We start from the raw sequence: 23,722 nt of genomic DNA, 5'->3' as shown, positions 1-23,722 counted from the left end.
TAGTTTACTATCAAAGCAGCCAGAATGAAAATACCGTTACCACGTTCAGTATTAAATTTAACTGGATTAGATAGCATTAAATTCCTTAATGGTATTTGTACACAAACTATACCAACTCCGTCCGACGGTGGTAGATACGCTGCTTTCTTAACACCTCAAGGTAGAATGCTTTATGATACATTCATCTACCCATACGACAACAATTCTTATTATTTAGAAGTAGACAATCGGGTATCCGATAGCGTTTTAGCGCTTTGTAAGAAGTACCAACTTCGATCGAAAGTTAGATTACATAAGATGGATAATGCCACAGTCTATGCTAGTAATGATATACCAAATGATTCAATAGCCAGTATGCAAGATCCACGCATTCCATCACCGTTTAATTCGCTCGCTAATCGTATCATTTCGACTTGTGAGCACACACAAAGTAATTCTTTGGAGGAATACACTCGCGATCGATATAAATTGGGTATACCAGAGGGTATAGATGACATATGGCCCGATAAATCATTGCCTTTAGAGTGTAATTTGGATTACATGAACGGTGTAAACTTCCGTAAAGGTTGCTACGTAGGACAAGAACTTACGATACGCACTCATCACACAGGTGTTGTTAGAAAGCGTGTTTTGCCTATGAAATTGACTCCACTTGATGGAAATCCAGAGTGAGTGTTTTTGCAAATAGCGCTCTCCTGCTAATTACTGAACAGCGGGATTCCAGCGCCAATGACAAATATCTACGCGCAGTTACCTACTATCAAGAAACCAAAACAAGCAGGAAAGTTATGTACAGGCATTGCAAACACAGATGGCAGCTATGACGGTATTGGTTTATTTAGATTAGAAATGCTAGTGAGAGCATCAGAGGATATGTTTGTAACAACGGAAAACGGTGGTCGCTATAAAGTCAACGCATCTATCCCATCGTGGTGGCCGCATGACGATAAAACCGAGGCGATTCTCAACGGAGAGCTTTAGATGGTATATTAGAGTCTAATTGCGAATGCTATTGAGCTACAGATCAATAAATCCTTTATTCTTACGTCAATTAAGTCAAATGATGACGAAATTACTTACACTTTGATAAATATCTTGTACAAATGTATCGGCATCCATCTCCCAATGCATAGACGCGTCAACTCTTCCACCTTGGTTGTTGTTCTTTGATGCGTTCACCAAAACAATGTACTTGTAGTCGCTTGGTGATATCTCTAACATCGCTTGCTTTATCTTGTGTGCTATTCTCGTTGTACTCTCCTTATCGAGATCTTCATAACTTGCGTTCGTGAGCTCTGCGTTGAGTACTCTACGCATGATTGGGCGTAGCTTCTCGACGTCGAACCTTGAATATACGTTAAGAGTATCGTATATTAGACAAATTCACTTACTTTTCTCTCGCGTTTATCGTTTCATTCTCTTGTTGAGCTTCCTCCATGTCCTGTGATAGTTGCGGTTCAAAGTGTTATTAGACGATAAATGACGTATAGATTCAATAACATACTTGGTAAATGCTCGGTCATCCTTTTGTCTCTCTTAGCTGCGTGAGTTTATTATTTTAGACTACTGTATCACTCAAAGTAGACGAAAGAAAGGGTTATCACATATGTATATTCGAAATAACTCCAATATTACAATCACCGTATAACTTGATTTATGCTGGTACTTTCAATGTCTTATTCGGAACTCTAATGCAATCCTACTATAAGACGGTATTCACGAACAAAGACCATTCAGCACCACCACCTGAGGAAATACTATTCAATGGGAAGTACAGAGCTTGTCAATCTGATGGAACAATACGCCGCTGCTATCGGGACAACTGCAATGGTAAACTCAAACAGCGTGGGTGTCTTCTATTTAATGAAATTATCTAAGAAAAACTCACAGCTAGATCACGTCACTGCGGCGATTGCCAAGTTGACAGAATTGATTTCGACCATCACGTGTGTATTGTTTGTCTTTCTTTCTGACATTCTGATCACTTGTAGTGTCCCTGGTTTGATAGCTGTGTATCAAGCAGCACGATACTATCTTTCCTTAGAGCATGTATATTCATGCCACTCACCACTTTATGCGGATCAATACCAATTCTTCGACAATTAATTGCGAATTTCAAACATGTAAGATTATTCTCCAGATCTGACGAATGGATAGGAAATGTATTCTGGGATAGATGGTATTCCTACCCTCCTGGTCCAATAGGTTCGCGTTTTATACGTTACGTGCTAGGTTATTGGAAGTATGGTAGCTCAGGATCGAATAGACGTATATTAGATGTGAGATTCGATGTCACACTTGTCGCATTCCTCGCTGTTATTGTTAGTATAGTCGCAATCGCTTTATTCAGGACGGTTTTGAAGGGTGTTTTATCCGCTCATTCAAGTATTGACATAGAAAGGCAGAAATCGCATAAGAAGGTGTGGAAGTTAGCCGTGTTTTAGGGATTACTAACTAACATAAACAAGATTTCCGAGAAACTCAAAAAGGATCCAGAAAATTCGTCACTCTTGCGATCCCTTAAGACACTCGAACCAAATGAGTATTTCAAAGTAGAAGACAGAGTGTTTAAAGTTGACCTCAAGGTTTATGATCTTGGCTGGTATAGGAATTACAGGAGAGCTTTCTGTGAGTGTCGTTGAAACCATTATAGCTTGCTAACAGGTGCCCCAGATGGAGAATACAGAAGCACGCTTAATGAAGATGTAATAGCGGATGCTTTATCAAAGAGTGATAATAAATTAGAATAGAAATGTATTATCACATTAGCAATATGTATTCTTATCTATAAGTACCACCTATTAAGATCTTTCATGTCAGATTGTATTTTAAACTACTGCAATAACAACTCACTACTATTCTTCCAAAATGATATGGTATCACTTCTACTGCTGCAACCATGACGACAACACCGCGATCAACACCAGTAGTGAGCGCTGCTGGGATCGTCGATAGGGAAGATGGTGAACGTGCTATTCCACAAAGTGTGAGAGCTGACGGGAGGTGGGTATAGCAACTAGAGTGTACTTCTAGCTGATACACTCAAGTGTGAGGAAGGAGAGAAAAGTTAGACCAGGATTTCAACCTGTAGAAGATATACAAAGATATAAACCACCTCAAAGTCGCTATAGAAGTCCTGGGTCACTACCATCCTCACCTCGGCAACTTGATAAGAACACTATAGCAGGGCAGCAAGAAACAGACAAAAAAACCATCATTCAGGGATTAGAATCACTTATTTCTGAGAACAAACCAGAGAAGAAGACTGAGAAGAAGACGGAGAAGAAAGATGATGCTATTCTCCAACAACCTGCTGATACAGATATTATCGCACAAAAAGACAAACAGGACACCACAAAGGAGGAAGACGAACTCACTTCCAAACTGGCGGATATGCAACTCGGATCAATGGCGTCAGTCTACGCGACAGCAGATCCAAATGAACGGGTAGAAGAGCAACCACAAGTACATCGTGGACGTGGCAGGGGACGATCGAGAGGTCGGCCAAGGGGTACTCGGGGACGTAAACCATGATAAATTGTAACAATAAGCCAAAACTATCCTCATATAACGCGTTCTTGTATATCATCATCAGTCGGCCTAATACCCAATTCTTCAGCAGTTGGTAAACGTGTTTGTACTTGCTTTTGTTTAGCTACATCTTCAGGATCCGAGAGGAGTACAGCTGCGACGATACAGACTGCCTCAAAGAAGATTACACCGACTACACGAATAGTCGTATCCCATTTATCTCTCTCCACTTCGGTTCTCAATTCACCTGTCGCTACTGTTATCCTATTGTTAAGTGATTGTACGTTTATTTCAAAGGCTTTGCCATCAGATTGTGTCTCATCTTTGCGATTGTTCATATCTAATTCTATGTCGTCTTTGAGACTTCCTACATCTTCTTTCATTTTCTGTTCTAAACCGTCGACTTCGCGTGTGAGAGCTGTGGTCAGGCTCCTCAAAGCACTGGCGTCTGCACGCCCTCTTATGCTCAATTCCACGCGAAGCTCTGTTAGAGCAGCTTTGAAAAGGTAGCTTGACTATTACTGTTGTAAGTATCTATCAAGATATTGCGTATATACCTACATTCTCCATATCTTCCCTCGTCATTAGCGAACTTCTAGCTATTAAAGCGTGCTGTACGAGTAACGTTCTGAAAGGATTATCAACCTAAACTATTAGTAATAAAGGAGACTCACCTAGTCGCAACCATTATTATCTCTGATATACGTCGAGAATAACCGTATCCTTGTAAAGTAGTAACGAACTTGTAAGTATCGAATGGGTGGTACACTCTGTCTGTCTTGCCGATGTCTCTATTGAATTCCAAGGAAGGTGTTGCCATCGCTGGCGGTTGCGGCGGCTGCGTAGAGGCAATAATCTCATTCTCTGTCAGTCGCCGACGTGTTGAGTTTAAGCTTCTTATTCTGGTATATTTCGTGATATTATTAGCTAATAATTGTTGTCTAATGAACGATGACATGAGTGGTCAGTTTAAGGAAGTGACAGCCAGTAGCCGGATACTTAACAAGAAGAGAGGGTATAGAATTACTAAGGAAAACACTTATATATATACAATACTCACTCATTCACTCTCAATTCAGTATCGCAGCTTAATCGAACAAGTTAAAAATACATATTATCTTTTTCATTTACGTTTTATTCATCTGCACCTATCAGCCATCCGACACCTCTAGTTAGCTTCTCCTCTAGTCCTAGATTGAACGATCTTTGCTGAGCTAGTCCACTAGAGGAGGGCACCTGTGACGATGAATTTGACATTGTTGACGCACTCGCAACGCTGCCAACACTCTTTAAAGCTCGCAATCCACCAGATAACAAATTACGCGTTTGTGATTCAACTGTAATCGGTGAAAGTATACTGGCTAAAGCGTCACTGGCGTCCTTCTCTTTCTTCTTTTCGGGTATGTTGACGGTCATTGTCGATAGGTTACTATCTAGCTTCTTCCATTCGCTTAAGATCATGTCTATCTTGGTATCTGGACACAGTGTCATGGCTTGAGCTAAACAATTTAGTCTCTCATTGTGTGACTTCCATTTCTCCTCAATGCCAAGTTTATAATAAGAGATCCAACGTGCATCCTCCTCATCTTGAGCTAACGTCAGCTTCTGCTGGAAGTCCTCACTTTGAGTTATTCTGTATGCTTCTTTATAATCTTGATACCTTATAGCAGCATCTATAATTCTTGACAAAACGTCTACTTGTCCTTTACTATTGCATCTCAATGCATCATCCAGTCCTACAGCTAGCGATATTATTCTGTCTGGATGTTGGTATCCATCTCTGCGAGTATTGAGTAATTTATCGATGAATACCATTTTGTTGCTTTCCAATCTGACTTCCAGTGGTGTAATTTGCATTCCTTCGATATTTTTCAGGTTGTACGAGCATAATTTTGAGGTTGCCCAGATAAATTCCTTATGTGATGTTATCGTCTGCGACTTCGCCTGATCCACATCCAAAACATCGTTTGACAATTTCATGTAGCCGTAACTCAAATCCCCATCTGTTGCATTATCGAAGAACTCTTGCGAAGTCTCCAAAACAATATCTGTCACTACCTTCTTATCCAATGAACTGAGTGCCGAGTCTGAAGATGATAGTAACTCTTTCGCTAACTCGAATTCTGTAAGCTTGTTAGATTGATTGATACAATCAAGTTCGCTAGACTCACTACCAGAGTTAAGCAATCCACTGAAGAAAGTCTTCACGACGACATTATTCTCTAGCAAGCCAAGAGCTCGGCCATCCTCGTTGTCAGATAGCTTCACCATGTCATCTAAGAGGGCTTCCCATTCTGATCCGCTCTCAATATTCTCCCCTAACACACCAACACTCCTTCGTGTCAATGTCTTTGCCCAGTTGAGTTGTTGATTGTAATCTGACAGTTCTAGCTGTAGGAGAGATATATTTATTGACCACCTCGCTAATATTTCTAATGATTCTATGTGTATATCCAAATGATCCAGGAGTGAGCCTAAATCTGCTATTTCTAGATTCTTCAAATGTTGCACAATAGCTGAAGCACTTCCTTTCTTTAAGTCCACGACATTTCGAAGTCTGGTTGGAGATCCACCCTCCCATGCTGGCATACATTCGAATACGCGTTGAATTATATCCAATATATCAGAGCGATCGTTTGTGTAAATAGCAGCTAGGGCTAAAGCTACGACATATTTGTCGTCCTTGAGTACTCTCTCACTTAAACTTAAATCAGGTCTACTGGCTTCCAAAATACTGAGAACATTTGTAACGCCTGCATTAAGAAGAATGTCGGTGAGTAAACGTTCGTGAAACTCATTGTCAACTATTCCAGTATCTCTTTCGTTTTGTGATTCAAGGACATACAAATATGGTAGAATTGCTTTCTTTATCCTTGTTGAAAAATCCTGAGGGGTAGATCCGATCATATAAGCTTCAATGGAATCGTCATAGGACATACTTTGAAGATCTTTTAATCCAACAGCATGATTGTACTCTGCCATCCTTAAAAGTAAGATAAGATCTTCACCAATCTTATCTAGTCCTAGTACACCGCGCGCAGCTCCATGTTGAATAAGTGATAGAGCATTATCGAGTTGCCTACCAACGGCGTCCATCCTTGTTGCTCTGTTAATATACCAATCAGTGACTTGCTCATCAGAAGGTAATATATTCAAGTAAGCCGTTGGTGGTACACTGATTGGTATTGCATCGAGTATAGCAAATTGATATTTGTTGGTCGTATCTGGGTATTTATCGAGTAGCACGTTTAGTCTGTTTATTTCGCCCTTTGCAGCGAATTCAAGAGCCAGTCTCTCAGGTGGCATAATAAGAAACCTTGGCAGCTCTATCACCTGTTGCTGTTCGCCAGGTTCCTTCTCTTCTTCGTCATTATTCCAAGGATCGTCATCGTCATCATCTTCTTGTACTGGGTTGATAGAGATGCTGAGTATATCGTATAATTCTAGTTTAGTTTTTCTATCCACCAGTTCAACATTTCCTTCATTATATTTGATAGCGCCTTCAATAAGTGTCTTCTGAATATCAATAGAGTAACTAACGGCGCTTAATGCTAGGGATTTCAACCAGTTTCTGTCTTGTACATCATCAATAAGGGTTATTATATCGCTCTGTCCTTTGTTAATACCATCCAGCAGCTTCTTCTGGGACTGTATACTATTCATGATGATGTACAACTAACAAGATATTTAGAATGCATATTTAATTATTTACAACGTCAAATGGTCTTTTATTTCTTCTTCTGTTAATTTTCTGAATACAGGCATACCAGGCAAGTGTCCTGCTTTGTCACCAGCTAATGCATCTGGTGGATTCTTTGTATCCCACTCGTTAGGTATTTGTATGATACCAATATCAACTGTCTTCTCAGTCATTTGTCCTTCAAATCCTTCCTTTAAAGTTAATAATGAAGTGTGAATTGCGTCTTCAAGTGATATTTCATCATTATATCTCTTCTCTAAGAATGTCTTTGCGTTTACCATATTTTTTCCCATTGCAGATGCTTTCCATGCCCAATATGATCCCGATGGGTCTACTTGATAGAGTGTTGAACCTCTCGTCTTATCATATCCCGCTACTAAAAGTGAACAACCGTACGGTCTCATACCACCCTTTTGTGTTGCACCTTGCATAATAGTTGCTATTTCTGATACCATTACTCGCGTTGGTGGGTATTCATTGTACATTTTCCAGTATGCTTGGGCGGATTTCCTTGCAGCAGTTACGAGTTGACGGTAATCTGGTCCCATTCCGGAGTAAACGCAGCCAATAGTTGGACAAATGAGTGCTACCTTCTCAAGCATACTATCATCAACTAATGGGCTTGGTTGCTTCTTCTCTGTTGCGATTACTACTCCATTTGAAGCTGTACAGGATGAGTTATTGTAAAGAGTATAAACTGGTATTCTCACCCTTTACTCCCAAACTAGTAGTACCTTGAGCTACAGCAGCTAAGGCATGATCAACCTGCTTGAGTTGTCCTATAGAAATTGTTAGTATCATCTACTAATACTGCTGTCATCAAGAAATGAAGATGTGTAGAGCTTCAAATGGAAGATGACAGCCGTAATAATATACAAACTAACCTGATGGAGAGAATGTCGTAAGTGAGAAACTATAGGAATCACTCATGATGAATGTAGCTAATCAAGGAGATGAGTGACGCGGCCTGATAAAGCACCAAGCCTGGAGAACAATAAAACACATTTTAGGTTTGCTGATTTAAATAAGACTCAAGGAATATTCAAATTGCTTAATTCTTTCGTGGTTTGACTTTAGCAATACAAAAAGCTCAGGTTTCATCTTGAGCCTATCATAGTACATCTAATGCTGCTTGTGTGTTAAGCTACCTAACTTCTGAAAGCCCCTCCAAGAGTACGATGGTGATTGCTTTTGCTTTCTCAATCTGTCTATCAGAGTTACTTGACTTTTTTTTATAGAAATGAGACATCTTTGCAAATACTTAAGCCGCCATAGTAATAACAATTGTCGTATTGTTTCTTTTTGAATGTTTCGTTGGCAGTAATATTGCCGAGATGATGCTTCTTAGCTGGAGAACCATGGACCTTGAATAATATTACTTTTTACTTGCAATGCGATGCAATAACACTTTTGTCATGGAACAAGTACACCTATTTTATTAGCGACACGTTCATGGTGTGGATTCATTCGAATAATTCGTCTGAATGACTTTCCTATAGTCTTTTCCTCATCAACTAGATTATGTATCTCTTCATATGTTCTTAAACATAGATTCTTCTAATGATTTCGAAACACAATGTTTAGCATTTCCAGTAGCACTTGTTCATGGGTCTAATTGGTCACTGAAATATTTCAGATGCCGAGCAGCAGAATCTTCATGATTTGCTTTAAGACCAAATTTCCTATGATTGCGATATTAGCGTGGCTTAATGAAGTTATAGTGGCCATTCTAAATAATTATACGAATGATATATGGATTATACATGTAAAAAGTACTTGGGCCAACAAGGCCATGCTTGTTTCCAGCTTATGAGTAGCGTAAATGCTGGAGTCTTTGTCATATTCACTTACTAAGAGTTGACCTGATGGTGCAAGCAGCTCGTCCGTTAAAAATCAATCAGTGAAATACTTCACTCATGAATTTATAATACAAGTTGAATTCTACTGGGACAAAAACATGTCCCAAATAACTGAGGAAAAAGAAACTCTCCGAGGTGGGCTCGAACCACCAACCTCTCGATTAACAGTCGAACGCGCTAGCCAATTGCGCCATCGGAGATCTACGCAAACTTTGCGTCTACCAATATATATTCTGGCTTGTCCAGACTCTCGTCCAAAAGTTGCAGAAAAATTTTCATGGTATACATCAATTATATGCAGAAGTAACTACGCAATCTTACAAATCCACATTATAGTTTTCAGAATTATATAAAAAATGAAACGGTTGATTGATGAGGATGGATAAGAATGTTACTCCTGAATCTTACATGCCCCCTTTCTTGAACAGTTCGGTATTAGAGAGGTGCAAGTGAAGCGTTCCATTGTTTTCAATTATAATTTTGCATGTTTGAATTTAGCTGTACGAGCTCGACGGTCTTGTGTCCATCTCCTAGCAGTCATCGGAGACCTCTTCTTCTCAGCGATATACCTATTACATTTACTACCATTGTTTTGTCCTACATTCAGTAGACGAAGCAAGATTAGAAGTGATATATGCAAGCGTATTAGTTACTATTTCAGCCATACGTAGTTGATCGAGCTCAACATGAGTAGTACCCGCTTGGTTGAAGTAACTAATGTAACTAATGTGAATCTCCATTATATGTTGATGCTTATTATAATAAAGTTGATTTGAAGCAGCAAACGACATTGTGAGATTGGCAACACTACCCGCCACCTCCATCATGTATCTTCGTAGTAAATGCTAATTGTAACAAAAACCTTACTAAATAAATCGGCTTGTAGAGCTGCATTCAGATCTGTCATATCTAACGTCGTACATTTTCACTTCTCTACCATTCTCATACACAATCATGGTATTGTCCCCACTTCTGTAGGTTCCATAACTCTGTCATAACCAAATACAGCTTTTGAACGATCCAAGTAGCACTCCTATGAGCTACTTCGGTTATACCTTTACTAGGAGAAGAGCAAGAGTAGCTCCGACACCAGAAAGAGCTCTCCCCATGCACCTTTGTGTTACGTGATCTGTTGAGGACCAAACAGGAATCATTTCCTCACTACCATCTTCTCCTCTATTTTCTAAGGCCTTTCTGTTTACTTTCATCGATAGAGTACGGTGAGCTCCAGAGAGGGATAGTCCAAACACCACTTGTAATAGGATTGTAGACATTTAAGACATACATAGTGCATTCATAATATGGGTCTTCATAATTTTTTAAAGAAATGATTTTTGGAGATTATTTTAGAACTGTAATATAATAGTACCTATCAAAGGACTCCTACTGATGTACCCTATCTAAAAAGATTTATAGAAAAATCCTTTCTATCTCGTATTTTTATTCTTTAGTTGGAAAGCTTATCAATTGTTTACATAGAATTTGAAAATTAGTTTTCCATTTTTACATGAAACCATATGTACGACAGCGGTTTTACTCTAGATGCCATAGAATGTTCTATTATGACCTGTTTGTATTCTAGTTCTGGATTGTATTTCACGAGTAACCTCGCCGCGGTTACTATTGAGGGGACCTTAGGGCATCGAAGACTTCAATATCAACCTAGTTTATTGTATCATTCTGGTTTTTGACTTGTGCTTACTTGTGCCCAGTGTATTATTTCTACCAAGCGGTCAGCTGGTTGTGAGTACTCCGACTTGTTGAGATGTTTCACATAGGTGAGGTCTCTTCTGCAATTACACATGAAATGCCTCTTGAACAATTAGTGCGATGTTTGGGTAAATTTTGGTGTATTTAATGTAGACTATGGCTGTGTGATGCGTCTTAACATTGCATGGCCGTCCTTACCATCAAGTATACGTCGTTTTCGTAAGTTCATTGATGTGGTTACCATTTATCTTAAGCAATTCTTTACTTTGGGGTATAGAACTCTGCATTATTTATCAGAATGTTTGCATCATAATCTATAATCGTTCTTAACTTTTATTGAAACTTAAAATTGATAGTACGGACCTAAATCCATTATTTGTGTCTTTTTTCCTTTCATACTCTTAGTTATGGAATCATATGCGAACAACTAATGTTATCGTAGAGACTTTAAGCGACGTAAACCTGTCCAACAGGCTTCATGAAACATTTTTATGATCATAGCGTCATCACATAAGAGACGAAACCTTCTATATTAAACGTGCCTTGTATATTATATCACATCCTCAGACTCGCCATATCTAATATCTAAAGTACGCTTTGACTCTATCGAGATAAATGAAGATGTTCTCCACGAGACTAGGCCATTCAATTACAGCCACATGTGTCCGCCTTAATTTAATGGAGACAGTAAATCAGAAAAGGGAGTTTTTTGCATAAACACACGAATTATATCTTTTACAAGTATGGCCTCAACGAGTTTATCAAATGTGATGTTGTCATCAAAAATAGATAGTACCATAGTGGCTCAGGGTCAAATATGATATGTTACCTCAAAACGGTATAGAGTCGATGCTTTATTGGCCATAATGACAGGATACTAAAAAGACAAGTATGTGCTAAAGCGTCAAATTGGGAATATCATCCAAAGGAAGACATCGAAAGAGCAGCGACTTCTGATCTAAGGAATCAATTGGATTGGTTCATGGCAAATGTACCTTTAAGTATTGCGTTTACAATGAGATTCTAGCGGTAAGGGAAGGGATGTATACTGAAGAGATATAGATTATCGTATTCATTATATTTGAAGAAACGAATAAGCCAAGCTTATATAGCTCAGACACTTTTTTTCCTAATTCCACAAGATAATCTGCCCCGCAAGTAACTCGTTGACTCTATCTCTTTTGGACTGCAAGCATTTATTGTCTGTCGTAGATAATTATTCTCAGTGTACTGATCTATTTATTAATCAAAGAATATACTCATATAAATATTTCATAATAGAAGATGCAAATTTTTTATCATAAATAAATGACGTTATAGCTGGATGAACTTTATATTTAACGATAATTTTGTGCAGTTCAGATCTCCGATGGCGCAATTGGCTAGCGCGTTCGACTGTTAATCGAGAGGTTGGTGGTTCGAGCCCACCTCGGAGAGTTTCTTTTTGTTCATATTTTTTCTTATTAGCCAAGTTACCTCTGATAATAAGCGCAACCAAACTGCGATAAATTGAAAATTTAGTGAATGTGGATAATTTTCCAAGATCGCTCCTATAACCAATGACTGCTCTATGTCAGTTAAATGAGGAAAGCAACAGCCAATTAAGATATAAAGAAGAGTAGTTGTACCATTTTAGTCCTCTACAATTTATAGAAATGTATCTCGATCTCTCTAAAGTAAGATTGATTGTCGTCGTCTTCATTGTTTCAGTCGCTGCTTGAATGCCATAATCGAACGTCGGTCGCATCCTCCGTGGTAGATTACAATATGAATCTGTATAACTTGCACACTTTTACACTTGCTAAAGTCCACACAATTATAATATTATATCAATTCCTCCGTGCGAAGGCGACAGTATATCCCACCGAGAAGACATCGCGAAGCATGAGAAGATGCTCGAAGCATGTCTTAGAAATGCAAAGGAGTATGTTGGAATTAAGAAAGAAAACGACATTCACCATCCAAATAAAGCACCTCCCGTAATGGCGGGAACGAGAAAAAGAAAGACAGTGATGAAGCAAAGGAATATGGTGAACGAGTGAAGAAATTGAACGGAAAGGTTACGAAAATCAAAAAGTACAGTAAAGACCATAAAAAGAAGCACATAGAAGACGTTAGGCTTGACGGAAAATACATTAACAAGAACATTAAGAAAGACGAGGTCAAGGTGAGATCTGTTGGAGTTATCAGGGTAGCTGGAATGAAAGTGAAGAACCACCAAAAAGGATAAAGAGGTACCCAAGAATATAGGCGAAGCTACTAAGCGCCAGTGACAAGAGGTGCAAAAAGAAGTAGGGCGAAAACTAAATAAGCATTTTTAATCTACTATGTATCATTATTGTACACCTCTCTTGTGTCCTGCTGAGCGATCGTCTAAGCGTATTTGGTCTGCAGAATTGTAATTATATGTAGCTTTGGAATGAATTCAAAGGTACTACATTCCGGTGAATCCGTGACACAGCAATTATTATATTGCGAAAATTTCACTTTCGATCAGAACATGTCAAAATTGCCGAGCGTGAATTAGGAGTTGCCTGTCACATTTTGTTTTTATATTAATGTCTTGTATGTTTCGGGAGAACTTTAAAAATATCATCTAGAGGTACGTCTCGCACATACGAGAGCGCAGGATTGTTTTACAAATAAATTAATGTCCGCCATGAAACTTTGGTTTGCCGAGACGGTGAATGACGTATTGAAAAGCTCCGCCAAATTATTATCTTCTACTATAACGGTCATGACAAAATTAGAATACACACCTATTCCAGAGATAATTAGGGTAGGTTTTGCTTTTCGCAGAGCCCATTCCCATGCGACCCTGTTTCGTGGCGACTGAATGTGTTCGGTGGAGGTTGAAGCATTTTCTAACTCTTCTACAGATTCACGATGATCTCGAAAGATCATTCAGAGAGGGCTATTCAGTTAACATTGAAAAACGCGTAGAGACTTTGAAGAATTTGACGTATATGCTTCATGAAAACTCTGACTTAATACAGTCAGCGCTTGAAGCAGATCTCGGCAAGCGTAGACAAGAAGCATATGTCACTGAGATATTTAGTTGTATTAATAGCGCTATAAATGCTGTACACAAAGTTCGAGGATGGGCAGCACCTCACAGTGTTTCAGCCAAATTCCCTGCCAGCTTCCTCGGTCCACAGGTCAGACGCGAGCCGAAAGGTATAGCATTGATTATATCACCTTGGAACTACCCATTAGTACTCACTATTGAGCCATTGGTTGGTGCTATTGCTAGTGGTTCGCCTGTAATGATCAAGACATCAGAATTGTCAGAAAACTTCTCAGCAACCATTTCCTCGCTTATTCACACTTACCTTGATCCAAAAGTTGTTCGTGTCGTCAATGGCGCTGTGCCTGAGACCACTGCAGTCTTGAAACAGAAATTTGGCCATATCCTCTACACTGGTAACGGTACAGTCGGTAGAATTGTACAGCACGCAGCTGCTGAACATCTCACACCAACCACACTAGAACTCGGTGGCAAGTCTCCAGCCGTCGTTGCAGACGATGCTAACTTGGACGTTATCGCTAAGCGTTTATTATGGGGCAAGCATACAAATGCTGGACAAACTTGTGTTTCACCTGATTACGTTCTCTGTACGCCTGAAATGCAAGACAAGTTGATTACTGCATTTGAAAAGGTAGGCCAAATATAACATAATTGGAAGAAATACGAAGCTAATGTTAATTCAGGTCTACAAACAATTCTATCCAGAAGGTATCCGCAACTCAGATTCATTTGGTCGTATCATCAACAGTCGTCACTTTGGTCGTCTGACAGGACTTCTTGACAAGACGAAGGGTGATATCGTAATTGGAGGCGACAAGGACGCATCAGATAATTTCATCGCTCTGACGATCGTCAAAAATGTCAAGGCTGATGACGTTTTAATGGAGGGTGAACTCTTCGGTCCAATCTTGCCTATAGTTACCGTACCATCATTAGATGCGGCGGTCGAGTTCATAAGGAACCGTGATCATCCACTTGCGCTTTATGTTTACACTGAAAGTGACCAGGTCCGCGAAAAGGTCTTCTCAGGAACACTCTCGGGTTCGGCGGTACAGAATGAGGCCATTATGCAAGTAAGCGTGACTGAGCTTCCATTTGGAGGTGTCGGTGAATCAGGGCACGGTAGTTACCACGACAAGCGTACCTTCGACTTGTTTACGTATGAGAGATCTATTTTGAGAAGCAAGACGTGGTTGGAGTTCCTATTCACTAAGAGATACCCGCCATACTCTGAAAGTAAGCTGACGTTTTTACGTAAAGCTGTTCGCGCGCCTATAGACTTTGAGAAGCCCGGTCAAGAATCGGTTATCAATGCTTTGGGCAGATTAACAAAGAAGGGTGTCAAACTGGGTGCACTCATTGGTATTGTAGCTTTCATTGCAAAGAAGTATGGTAGAAACTAAAATGAATGTTATTTATATTGTACACAAAATGTGATTAGAACGAGTGGGAAAAAATGTTCTAGATCCCGGGTGCCTGTCAAACTGGAAGGCGTGTATCTTTAAAAGATACCCCTCCATTTAGAGCTATCCGTAGGGACGGTCTGAAATTTTCTGTCCGCGTATACGTTACACAGCCCTTCGTGATCTACGTCCATCATCAGAATCGAATAAAAGGCGCATAGAAACTGAAGGATGTCCTCTACAGCCACGGGCTCAAATACTAACACAGCTTCTTCAAGCCCAACAATGAGCTCAAGTGAATCATCCAGCAACACCGGGAGCTCCTCGGCATCTTCGAGCCCTACTAGCAGCAATTCAAGCAGTTCTAGTAGCTCACCAACCAGCAGCTCATCCTCTAGTTCATCGTCCAGCAGCTCCTCCACTCCAACGAGCAGTTCATCATCCAGCAGCTCATCCAGTCCAACCAGCAGCTCATCATCCAACACTTCAAGTTCAAGCTCTAGTGATACATCTAGCAGCACTTCTAGTAGCTCCTCTAGCTCTACTTCTAGCTCAGAAACGTCAGTCTCCAGTTCTTCCTCTCCCACCCAATCTGACACGAGCACGGGCTCTAGTGCGTCGTCTACATCGAGTTCCCGTACATCCGATACGAGCTCACCGACGAGCACAAGTTCTAGTACCAGCTCTAGTTCTAGCACCAGTACCAGCTCTAGCTCGACGTCAGAAACCTCCACTTCTTCATCGACCAGTTCCACTGACACGACCACATCCAGTTCCACCGATTCATCATCGACCTCTTCCTCTTCTTCCTCAACCGATTCATCTGCTTCCTCTTCTACACCAGTGAGTAGCAGTTTTCAATTATTATGTCATTATCTAACAACTTTAGATCCTCTCCTCTACCACAGATTCAAACGGTTCTGTCAGTACTTTAACTGTCAGCATGTCGCCTGTCCCAGGAGAATCAAATGATAACGGTGGAAGCGACAACGGTGCGACAATTGGTGGTGCAGTTGGTGGTGCAGTGAGTTTTTCTTATATTACACAAAATGTTTTTGACATTCCATAGGTTGGAGGTGCGATCGCCCTAGCTTTGCTTGCTTTGGCCATTTTCTTCATCAGACGTCACAAGAAAAAGCAGGTCAGTGTCTTTCTTTAAAACAGAATTTCAAAAGAACTAACAAACGCAGTTGGAACCAAATATGGACGACGCAATATTTTCTCCAGACAGAGGCAACGAAGAGAGTGCTGCTGGTTCCTCTGATCAGCCAACACCATTCTACGGTGGATCATCAAACATGTCACAGCGTCCAGGTGGTCCAATCCTTCCAATGTCTAGGGACCAAGCTGAGGAAGCTACCTCACACAATCACTCTGCATTTGAATCATTCGACAGCAACTCAGGCGGTCCATTCATTGTACCAGCTGCTGCAATGGGTCAATCATCGCAATACTCTAATGTTACTTCAAACAACACCGCTGCGAACTCAAAGTTTAGGGAAGCTGGTCTTAACCCATTATCAGAGAACGGTATGAGGAACAATGCGGGTATTGGTGCAGCAGGAGGTGCTTTCGCAAGGAGAGTTCCACCGCCTTCTTCAAACTCTCACTACTCTCACACCTCCGGTGGATCAGATGTTGCTTACGGTGGCATAGATAGTAATGCATCTGGTTCAAATGTAGGTGCAGGTGCAGGTGCAGGTGCAGCAGGACTTAAGTCAAGGCAACCACAGTACGCAGTAACCAATCAAGATGAAATCATGCAACACACTGATGGAGGGCCATTATCTAATGAATATAACGCACATCAACAATCAGAATTACCACCAACTTACGCCAGTCTTGGAGATCGAAGCGCAGGCGGGAATGCCAAGCAGAGACCTTCCGATGACACTTTCCATGATGCAGCCCAAGATCATGTCGAGACTATGAAACCACATTCTAGATTAGATTCTGATGCCAGCTACCCGGGCCTTCGTGATCTTACTCAAAATGATGATGGCAGGATTGCTAATCACCAGAGGTTAGTATCTCAAGAAACTTTCCCTAACCCTCACGAATAAATATGCTATATAAGTTAAAACACGATAGACAATTTTAAATTTTTCTCATTAGGACGAAATTTTTGGCACAAAATGCCCTACGTTTTTAGGTTCAGGACTTAAATTATTCGCTCATTACCTTTTTAATTCAGAATGGAAATTGTTAAATAATTTTGCTATATATCTGCTTTTTTATTATTATAGAAATGTGTTATATTCAAGATTTGGAAGCTATAGGGTAATGGTATCAAGAAGACCGCTGCTGGTATTTATATTGTCTTTATCGCGTTAATACTTTAACCAATATTGTAACCTCTAGATTTCTCTGTGTATGGTAACATCATCATATACTTCAAAATCTTCATTAAGGATAGGTGAATATTCAGTTGGGCTAATTGGTACAGGCGCATGTAATGTTGTTGGCGCTGTTCCTGCTAGTGGTGTTTGGTATGATGTTGCATAGCCTCCAATACTGACTTTGCTGATGAAAGTTGTTGTGCTTGGAGCAGTCATATAAGGAAGGTGAGGAGGTGCGCTGGATATGTTAGCTTCTGAAGGTGCATGTGCAGATATTGCTGTGATCTCGTTTTTGCATTTGTTTCTTTCAGAGTATTCGTGTCGTTCTATGTTATAAAGCACGTTGATAGACGTGTTACGCGAGCTTTAGTGACATGAGTTGTGTTAAATAAAGCAATGAATGACTTGAAAACACTTACAACTCTCTATGCTTGAAATTTACCGCCTGTGATTCGTCAACTGAGGCAAGTAAAAGTGTCTTGTCTGTGACGCACATCATCCTTTACAGAAGTTGTACGCTTGAAGCCATAAATCTGATAAATGATTTGAGCTTTAATGCTATAAATATAAAAGAAGACCCACTCTAAGCTGTCTGTAGAAGCTGCTCAACTTTTTCGCTTTATAGACATAGGGCAAGACAAACTTCTCGAAAAGATCTTTGTCTAATAAACAGACAGTTGTACTATCAGCAGACCAGGTTATTATTGATGCTAGTCTAGGTTCGTTTAGCATGCTAAATGCGTGTGAGACGATGGTCTTTCCGTTCAGTTTTAATAACCTACCACCAAAGACGAGGTAGGAACTCTCCCGAGCGGCTCATGGTTTGAGAATAAGGATCCTGGTAGATGTCGTTACATACTTCTACTGTTCTCAGTACCTTCTTTATCGCGCTATCGTATGGATTTGGTGAATTAAAGGCCAAATTTGAGAGAAAGCGGTTCATTCTAGTTGATAGTACTTTCGTCGTACTGTTACACGACTATTACGCTGACTTCTTTCCCGCCCTGGGCTGAAACCTCTGGGCTGACGAAAGGCTGTCTTCTGATTGGATGAATTGTGTGAAATATATATTCTAATAGGATGCGCACATTAATTTACAACAAATTCGTTAAATAAACGACTTGTAAACTTCTTAGCAGCGACGACCATCATGTCATTCTCAGCGAGCCACAGGATATACGTCAAAGTGGGGAATATTAGTAGTATTATAGTGTATTATCTAATAAACTACTCATAGTCACTCTATAAGCGTTATTTGAAGCAAGGATTGGATTGGTACATTCGTCGCGATCTCTGGAGAGACTACGCTATTGAAATTAGAGCCAAATTTGAAGCTAATAGAAATATAACTAATCCACGTCAATTGGCTAAAGTTCTCGAGCAATTCGAGCAAAAGTTGGCATACCGCAAGCACCCAGATCCATACATCCGTAAGAATTAGATTTATTAGCGATATTTTACAGAAATATTAACCATTTGATAGCTGTATTGATGCCAGGTGGTACAAAAGTGTAAGTTTGTTGATTTTGAATAGAGTGTAGTTGCTAACTAGATGTGTAGTGAACGTAATGCACCAGTGAGTACAGAAGAGTATACGTAATAAGATCGCAATATAACACCCTATTAGCCACCTATGTTCTCAGCTGAAGAAAAGAAACAAGTCATTGACACTCTCAAAGCGGACAAGGTTATCTCATGAAGAACTAATTGTAGATTTTGATTAATTTCTCTCCTTTATTTCCTTACACTATTACTATCATGCTGAAGAGGATATTTCCTTACAAACCGCCTGAAATGGCTGTAGACCATATCATTATTGGCGGTGGTGTTGTCGGTCTCGCTGTAGCTCAGAAGTTATCGCAGAGATTTCCGACTAGATCGACGTGCGTCTGTGTCCGTTTAAACTGATTTATCTCATTCGTCTGGTTCAGATATTTAATAGAAAGACATCAGAGAGCAGGTGAGGAGACGAGCTCGCGTAACTCTGAGGTTATACATGCTGGTATCTAGTATGATGATCTTTGCTTTCGGTAGTCAGGCTAATATCTGTACAGCTACCCTCAGAATTCACTTAAAACTCAATTATGTGTTAGGGGACGTAAACTCCTATATGAACGCTGTAAAACACACAATATTGACCACAAAAAGACAGGAAAAGTGTGTGTTGGTAATGACGTAGGGCTTTGCTAACATGATACAGCTTGTTATTGGTACATCAGCATCACAGTATGCATACCTTCGTAAATTACATGCGCATACCCAGCTACCAGAAGTCAGTGTACCTACACAGTTGATATCAGCCGACCAAGCACTCGACTATGAACCTGACTTGTCAAAATCAGTCACAGCAGCTCTATACAGCCCAGAGACGGGTATCATAGACTCACATGGGTGCGTAATCTAGTAATTATAAAAGCATTCTAACTAGAATAGCTTAATGGATTCATTTGAACAAGATATAACTGATGCGGAGTCATCTGAACTCGTCTATGGTACAAATGTAGTTAGAATAGACCCGTATAATATCGATAATGTAAGTAGGAAGGGTGAAGGAGATGATCGCGGTTATGTCGTACAAATGCTAACCGAGGGATCGGATACGACAGATGCGTTATTGGCTAGAAGTGTTATCAATTGTGCGGGATTAAATGCACATACTATGCTAAATATGGTTTTACCTGAAAACGAGCAACGCAAAATATGGTATGCTAAAGGAAACTGGTTCCAATATAAGGGACCGGGCGTTGAAAATGTCTCACATTTGCTGTACCCTTGTCCTGAACCATCTTTGGCTGGATTAGGTACTCACCTTACACTTAGCCTTGACGGAAGCGTCAAATTTGGACCTGACGTAGAGCATCTTCCCGAATCAGATGCTATTGACTATTGGAAAGAACACTTGAAACCATCTGAGAAGAACTTACCAAAGGTTATAGAAGCAGTACAGAAGTACCTTCCAGGCGTAAACCCAGATGGATTCTCACCAGATCAAGCCGGCCTGAGGGTTAAAAGAAATCAACCGTCGAGCAACCAATTTTCAGACTTTGAGATCGTACATGACACCGAGAATACACCTGGAATGATAAGCTGCTATGGTATAGAAAGCCCAGGATTAACTGCCTGCATGGCTATCGCTGAGGAAATTGAGCGTCGACTGACGAATGATGTTTGGGGCGCAGGTAGAGGAAATAGAGTCTCGGAGGCTGGAAACAGTAGTTTAAATGATTGGGCCTAGTTTTATGTATTTTCTATGAATTATCTATGAATTATCTATTATCTGAATTATGATTGGATCTTGTTCAGAACAACCAAGATGTCAGGACAGTCACTATACAGACACTTGCGTAACTGGTACAGAGTTGGATTGAGAGACGGTTGGGCCCAATTGAACGAGTGGGTCGACGTCAAAGCTGGTAGACTCGCTGGTACGGATAAGTGCGTAGATTTGCTAGTAGGACTATAGACTCTAATATTGTACAGGTTTGGTAACAGATACTACGAGAATTTAGAGGAGGAAATGCCAGAAGTTCCATGTGCGTCGTCTAGCCATTCTTACCTATTTGCCGCATTTGCTTATAGAAATTATAGGGCGTCAACGCTGGGTTCGCTACGCCCAGGAAGCACCATTAGAGAACGCCTCCCAGGTGCCTTCTGAATGGCACGCTTGGCTCCACCACACAAGATTGAACGCACCACACGAGGACGAAGTTGTAAAGAAGATCACCGCCCAAACCCAACATTGGAGACCAGTGAGTCTGGCCTATAGAATAGAATAAAGTGCTAATAAACTACTCTACAGGCTGAAACACACGTTGAAAATCTCACTGGAACTAGGGGTGCGTTCACTACCTACAACACAACAGCACCAAAGTTGTATCCATGGCAACCAAAGGTGGCACAGCGCCAATAATTTGTACGACTATAAAAATGATTTAGAATTCTTTTTCTCTGAATCCAGTGTGCAGCACCTTAACTTGATACTTCTATGTACAACTAATGATAAGGAAAGAATCGTCGAATTATTCAGATTTAGAATTTGACCAGCAAGATCTGGATAATATTGATAACGCTGCACAGCAGGTTGATAAACCAGATGCTGCTATTGCTGACTTGTTACATGACGCAGAAAATTGGGAATTCAGCGACGAGGAAGCAGATTATTCGAAAACAACACGTCTTATTACGCGTAGATCACGCCCTGGTTATGAAAGACTACGAGTTATTGAGATTAATGATGGTTACTTTGATAACAAGTACGAGAAGGTGGGTCTCCCGTATTTTTTCGAATCTATCTCAAAGAACATACAGCGGTTGAAATGTAAACGTACAAAGTCAGACGACTTACTCATGGTCATTCTTTCCGATGACTGGCTTGAGTGTCCCGTCAAAATAGGTTCGTCGATACATCAAACGCTCTCACATACTGACAACCAAACAAGATGACAAGATACACGTGACAGGAGAGTTCGATATCAATACCTCTAGCAGTCAGGAACCTATATCTAATGACCGCACCATTAGAGTTACTGCTATGAACAATTTGATCATTCTTCATCCAGATATCTTAATCTCAGTTACTAAAGTTGCAGACACAGCTTTTTGCTCCCGCAAAGCATTAATATCTGAAAGAATCCGTACAGTTGGTGAACAAAAAAGCAAAGCACTCGTATATGGCAATATCATTCACGAGGTTGTTCAGAATTGTCTCAATGATGATGGTGACTTCAGTGAGAAGAACGTGAAGAAGCATCTCGGAACAACTTTGAGAATCTATCTTGCTGATCTCTGGGAAAGTGACCTAGATTTTGATGCGTCATTTGCAGAATGTATCCAAAAGCTCGTGAGAGTATATAATTTTGGTGATACTTACTTTGGAGATATGCCGAAAGTTAACGCCGAGATCTACGATCCTCGTTCGTATAACGACCCGCCAACACTGGCCATCAACAAAGTTTGTGCAATGGAAGAGGACATCTGGTCACCAAAATATGGACTTAAAGGCAAAGTTGACGCTACTGTACAAGGATCATTAAATCTTAAGTCACAGGGAGTGGTAAATGATGTTATCATGCCGCTTGAAATCAAAACAGGTAAAACGACTGTAGGTATTGAGCACCGTGCACAGACTATGCTTTATAGTATGATGATTGCTGAACGTTATGACTCCACTTTACCCTCTGGTTTGTTATGGTATACTACCGACAACTCAATCACGAGAGTCACACCTCTAAGGAACGAATTGAGAAGTTTAATCTTGAAAAGAAATACTCTTGCCTATCACATGACACGTAAGGAGCCATCAAAGTTTTTGAGAAAGTTCAATGGCCACGATATTAGCCAAGATGTTCCAGATATCGAAGATAGCATCCTTCCACCTACAATTGACAATACGCATGGATGTCCCCGTTGCTTCGTTGTAGACGCATGTATGCTTTATAAAAAAGCAATTGAAGGACCTCCAAATGAGAGGGAGTGCGATATACATCAATTAGTCAACGAAAAAACCGGTCATCTCAACACACGTCAATTGGATTTCTTCAGAGCTTGGGAAGAGCTTATTAGCATTGAAGAAGATGATGCAAACAAATATAGAAAACATGTATGGACTTTAGACGGACATGAGCGTGAAGCGAAAGGGATGTGTTTTAGCAACATGTCAATCAGGCAGTCAACTGCACCCGATTCCCAAGTAGTTATTGCACCGACAACAACGTACAAGACTGATTTCGTTTATGTTTTCTCTAAGGGTGATCTTTCACCACTTCCATCTACTCAAATTGTAGTTGGAGATGCAATCTTGATTTCAATCGAACCAGATCTTGTCGCAATGGGTAGAGGTTTTGTCTTGTCTATGGATCAAAGGAATATAACAATTGGGTTGAATACGCCGTTTAATAGAGCTATCTTCGAACGTCGCAGTGATCTTGATGGATCACCAGCTCATGGTTGTTACAGACTCGACAAGGATGAATTGGGTTCTGGAATGGCAGCTGTTCGTGATTCACTGGCTAGTCTATTCTATACCAAGAGTAACGAACGCGCGAGGAAACTGATTGTGGATTTGGAAACTCCAGAGTATAACAACGAAGATATCATGTCGGATAACGACGAAAAAGCTTACAATGGTCTAAATGAAGATCAGAAGAGTGCAG

At 40.3% G+C, this 23,722-nt stretch overlaps 14 protein-coding genes and 2 non-coding genes across 16 annotated transcripts; 9 read left to right on the top strand and 7 right to left on the bottom strand.

Moving 5' to 3' along the window:
* Nucleotide 1: 1 nt before the first annotated feature.
* WALSEDRAFT_57746 (hypothetical protein) lies at nt 2–1,438 on the bottom strand (the record flags this gene model as incomplete). Its single annotated transcript, XM_006958780.1, has 4 exons — nt 2–668; nt 714–1,034; nt 1,081–1,345; nt 1,392–1,438. The coding sequence occupies 3 exons, from the start codon at nt 1,436–1,438 to the stop codon at nt 990–992; spliced, it is 357 nt and encodes a 118-aa protein (XP_006958842.1). The 3' UTR covers nt 2–668; nt 714–989.
* Nucleotides 25–981, top strand: WALSEDRAFT_29088 (Aminomethyltransferase folate-binding domain-containing protein; the record flags this gene model as incomplete). Its single annotated transcript, XM_006958781.1, has 2 exons — nt 25–668; nt 714–981. The coding sequence occupies 2 exons, from the start codon at nt 25–27 to the stop codon at nt 979–981; spliced, it is 912 nt and encodes a 303-aa protein (XP_006958843.1).
* A 51-nt stretch (nt 1,439–1,489) lies between the features above and the next one.
* Nucleotides 1,490–2,849, top strand: WALSEDRAFT_60612 (hypothetical protein). The gene is made up of 6 exons (XM_006958779.1): nt 1,490–1,544; nt 1,592–1,845; nt 1,891–1,946; nt 1,992–2,420; nt 2,469–2,628; nt 2,674–2,849. Exons 2-6 carry the CDS (start codon nt 1,692–1,694, stop codon nt 2,748–2,750), a joined length of 876 nt encoding a protein of 291 aa, XP_006958841.1. The 5' UTR covers nt 1,490–1,544; nt 1,592–1,691; the 3' UTR covers nt 2,751–2,849.
* Nucleotides 2,850–2,889: 40 nt separating this feature from the next.
* On the top strand, nt 2,890–4,046 carry WALSEDRAFT_57744 (hypothetical protein). Its single transcript, XM_006958778.1, has 2 exons — nt 2,890–3,003; nt 3,048–4,046. The coding sequence occupies exons 1-2, from the start codon at nt 2,900–2,902 to the stop codon at nt 3,532–3,534; spliced, it is 591 nt and encodes a 196-aa protein (XP_006958840.1). The 5' UTR covers nt 2,890–2,899; the 3' UTR covers nt 3,535–4,046.
* Nucleotides 2,905–4,473, bottom strand: WALSEDRAFT_60611 (hypothetical protein). The gene is made up of 3 exons (XM_006958777.1): nt 4,206–4,473; nt 4,093–4,159; nt 2,905–4,046 (listed from the first exon to the last, which is right to left on the bottom strand). The coding sequence occupies exons 1-3, from the start codon at nt 4,349–4,351 to the stop codon at nt 3,564–3,566; spliced, it is 696 nt and encodes a 231-aa protein (XP_006958839.1). The 5' UTR covers nt 4,352–4,473; the 3' UTR covers nt 2,905–3,563.
* Nucleotides 4,474–4,617: 144 nt separating this feature from the next.
* WALSEDRAFT_69312 (hypothetical protein) lies at nt 4,618–7,194 on the bottom strand (the record flags this gene model as incomplete). The annotated part of the gene is made up of 2 exons (XM_006958776.1): nt 4,618–5,654; nt 5,703–7,194. 2 exons carry the CDS (start codon nt 7,192–7,194, stop codon nt 4,666–4,668), a joined length of 2,481 nt encoding a protein of 826 aa, XP_006958838.1. The 3' UTR covers nt 4,618–4,665.
* Nucleotide 7,195: 1 nt separating this feature from the next.
* On the bottom strand, nt 7,196–8,178 carry WALSEDRAFT_60610 (20S proteasome subunit). Its single transcript, XM_006958775.1, has 3 exons — nt 8,116–8,178; nt 7,942–8,010; nt 7,196–7,895 (listed from the first exon to the last, which is right to left on the bottom strand). Exons 1-3 carry the CDS (start codon nt 8,159–8,161, stop codon nt 7,240–7,242), a joined length of 771 nt encoding a protein of 256 aa, XP_006958837.1. The 5' UTR covers nt 8,162–8,178; the 3' UTR covers nt 7,196–7,239.
* A 1,038-nt stretch (nt 8,179–9,216) lies between these two features.
* On the bottom strand, nt 9,217–9,290 carry WALSEDRAFT_t55. The gene has a single exon. It is a non-coding gene; the product is annotated as a tRNA-Asn (tRNA).
* Nucleotides 9,291–9,358: 68 nt separating this feature from the next.
* Nucleotides 9,359–10,316, bottom strand: WALSEDRAFT_60609 (hypothetical protein). Its single transcript, XM_006958774.1, has one exon. It carries the CDS (start codon nt 9,915–9,917, stop codon nt 9,672–9,674), a length of 246 nt encoding a protein of 81 aa, XP_006958836.1. The 5' UTR covers nt 9,918–10,316; the 3' UTR covers nt 9,359–9,671.
* A 1,847-nt stretch (nt 10,317–12,163) lies between these two features.
* WALSEDRAFT_t57 lies at nt 12,164–12,237 on the top strand. Its single transcript has one exon. It is a non-coding gene; the product is annotated as a tRNA-Asn (tRNA).
* A 1,297-nt stretch (nt 12,238–13,534) lies between these two features.
* On the top strand, nt 13,535–15,275 carry WALSEDRAFT_46613 (aldehyde dehydrogenase; the record flags this gene model as incomplete). The annotated part of the gene is made up of 3 exons (XM_006958773.1): nt 13,535–13,579; nt 13,680–14,459; nt 14,512–15,275. The coding sequence occupies 3 exons, from the start codon at nt 13,538–13,540 to the stop codon at nt 15,229–15,231; spliced, it is 1,542 nt and encodes a 513-aa protein (XP_006958835.1). The 3' UTR covers nt 15,232–15,275.
* Nucleotides 15,276–15,318: 43 nt separating this feature from the next.
* Nucleotides 15,319–17,458, top strand: WALSEDRAFT_32881 (hypothetical protein). The gene is made up of 4 exons (XM_006958772.1): nt 15,319–16,074; nt 16,121–16,255; nt 16,301–16,368; nt 16,418–17,458. The coding sequence occupies exons 1-4, from the start codon at nt 15,463–15,465 to the stop codon at nt 17,292–17,294; spliced, it is 1,692 nt and encodes a 563-aa protein (XP_006958834.1). The 5' UTR covers nt 15,319–15,462; the 3' UTR covers nt 17,295–17,458.
* A 130-nt stretch (nt 17,459–17,588) lies between these two features.
* WALSEDRAFT_64745 (winged helix DNA-binding domain-containing protein) lies at nt 17,589–18,513 on the bottom strand (the record flags this gene model as incomplete). The annotated part of the gene is made up of 5 exons (XM_006958771.1): nt 17,589–17,934; nt 17,990–18,015; nt 18,065–18,103; nt 18,153–18,303; nt 18,353–18,513. The coding sequence occupies 5 exons, from the start codon at nt 18,511–18,513 to the stop codon at nt 17,589–17,591; spliced, it is 723 nt and encodes a 240-aa protein (XP_006958833.1).
* A 202-nt stretch (nt 18,514–18,715) lies between these two features.
* WALSEDRAFT_46610 (hypothetical protein) lies at nt 18,716–19,311 on the top strand. The gene is made up of 5 exons (XM_006958770.1): nt 18,716–18,756; nt 18,808–19,000; nt 19,054–19,081; nt 19,131–19,146; nt 19,198–19,311. Exons 1-5 carry the CDS (start codon nt 18,721–18,723, stop codon nt 19,267–19,269), a joined length of 345 nt encoding a protein of 114 aa, XP_006958832.1. The 5' UTR covers nt 18,716–18,720; the 3' UTR covers nt 19,270–19,311.
* A 20-nt stretch (nt 19,312–19,331) lies between these two features.
* On the top strand, nt 19,332–20,836 carry WALSEDRAFT_60608 (FAD dependent oxidoreductase). The gene is made up of 5 exons (XM_006958769.1): nt 19,332–19,453; nt 19,502–19,579; nt 19,625–19,727; nt 19,771–19,961; nt 20,004–20,836. Exons 1-5 carry the CDS (start codon nt 19,365–19,367, stop codon nt 20,803–20,805), a joined length of 1,263 nt encoding a protein of 420 aa, XP_006958831.1. The 5' UTR covers nt 19,332–19,364; the 3' UTR covers nt 20,806–20,836.
* Nucleotides 20,837–20,862: 26 nt separating this feature from the next.
* Nucleotides 20,863–21,500, top strand: WALSEDRAFT_60607 (NDUFA12-domain-containing protein). The gene is made up of 4 exons (XM_006958768.1): nt 20,863–21,005; nt 21,051–21,103; nt 21,159–21,319; nt 21,370–21,500. The coding sequence occupies exons 1-4, from the start codon at nt 20,884–20,886 to the stop codon at nt 21,478–21,480; spliced, it is 447 nt and encodes a 148-aa protein (XP_006958830.1). The 5' UTR covers nt 20,863–20,883; the 3' UTR covers nt 21,481–21,500.
* The last annotated feature ends 2,222 nt before the right edge of the window (nt 21,501–23,722 follow it).

The sequence above is a fragment of the Wallemia mellicola genome (assembly GCF_000263375.1).
Source record: "Wallemia mellicola CBS 633.66 unplaced genomic scaffold WALSEscaffold_12, whole genome shotgun sequence".
NCBI lineage: Eukaryota > Fungi > Basidiomycota > Wallemiomycetes > Wallemiales > Wallemiaceae > Wallemia > Wallemia mellicola.
The sequence above is the reverse complement of the archived record's forward strand: the minus strand, read 5'-3'. Positions and strand labels throughout refer to the sequence as shown.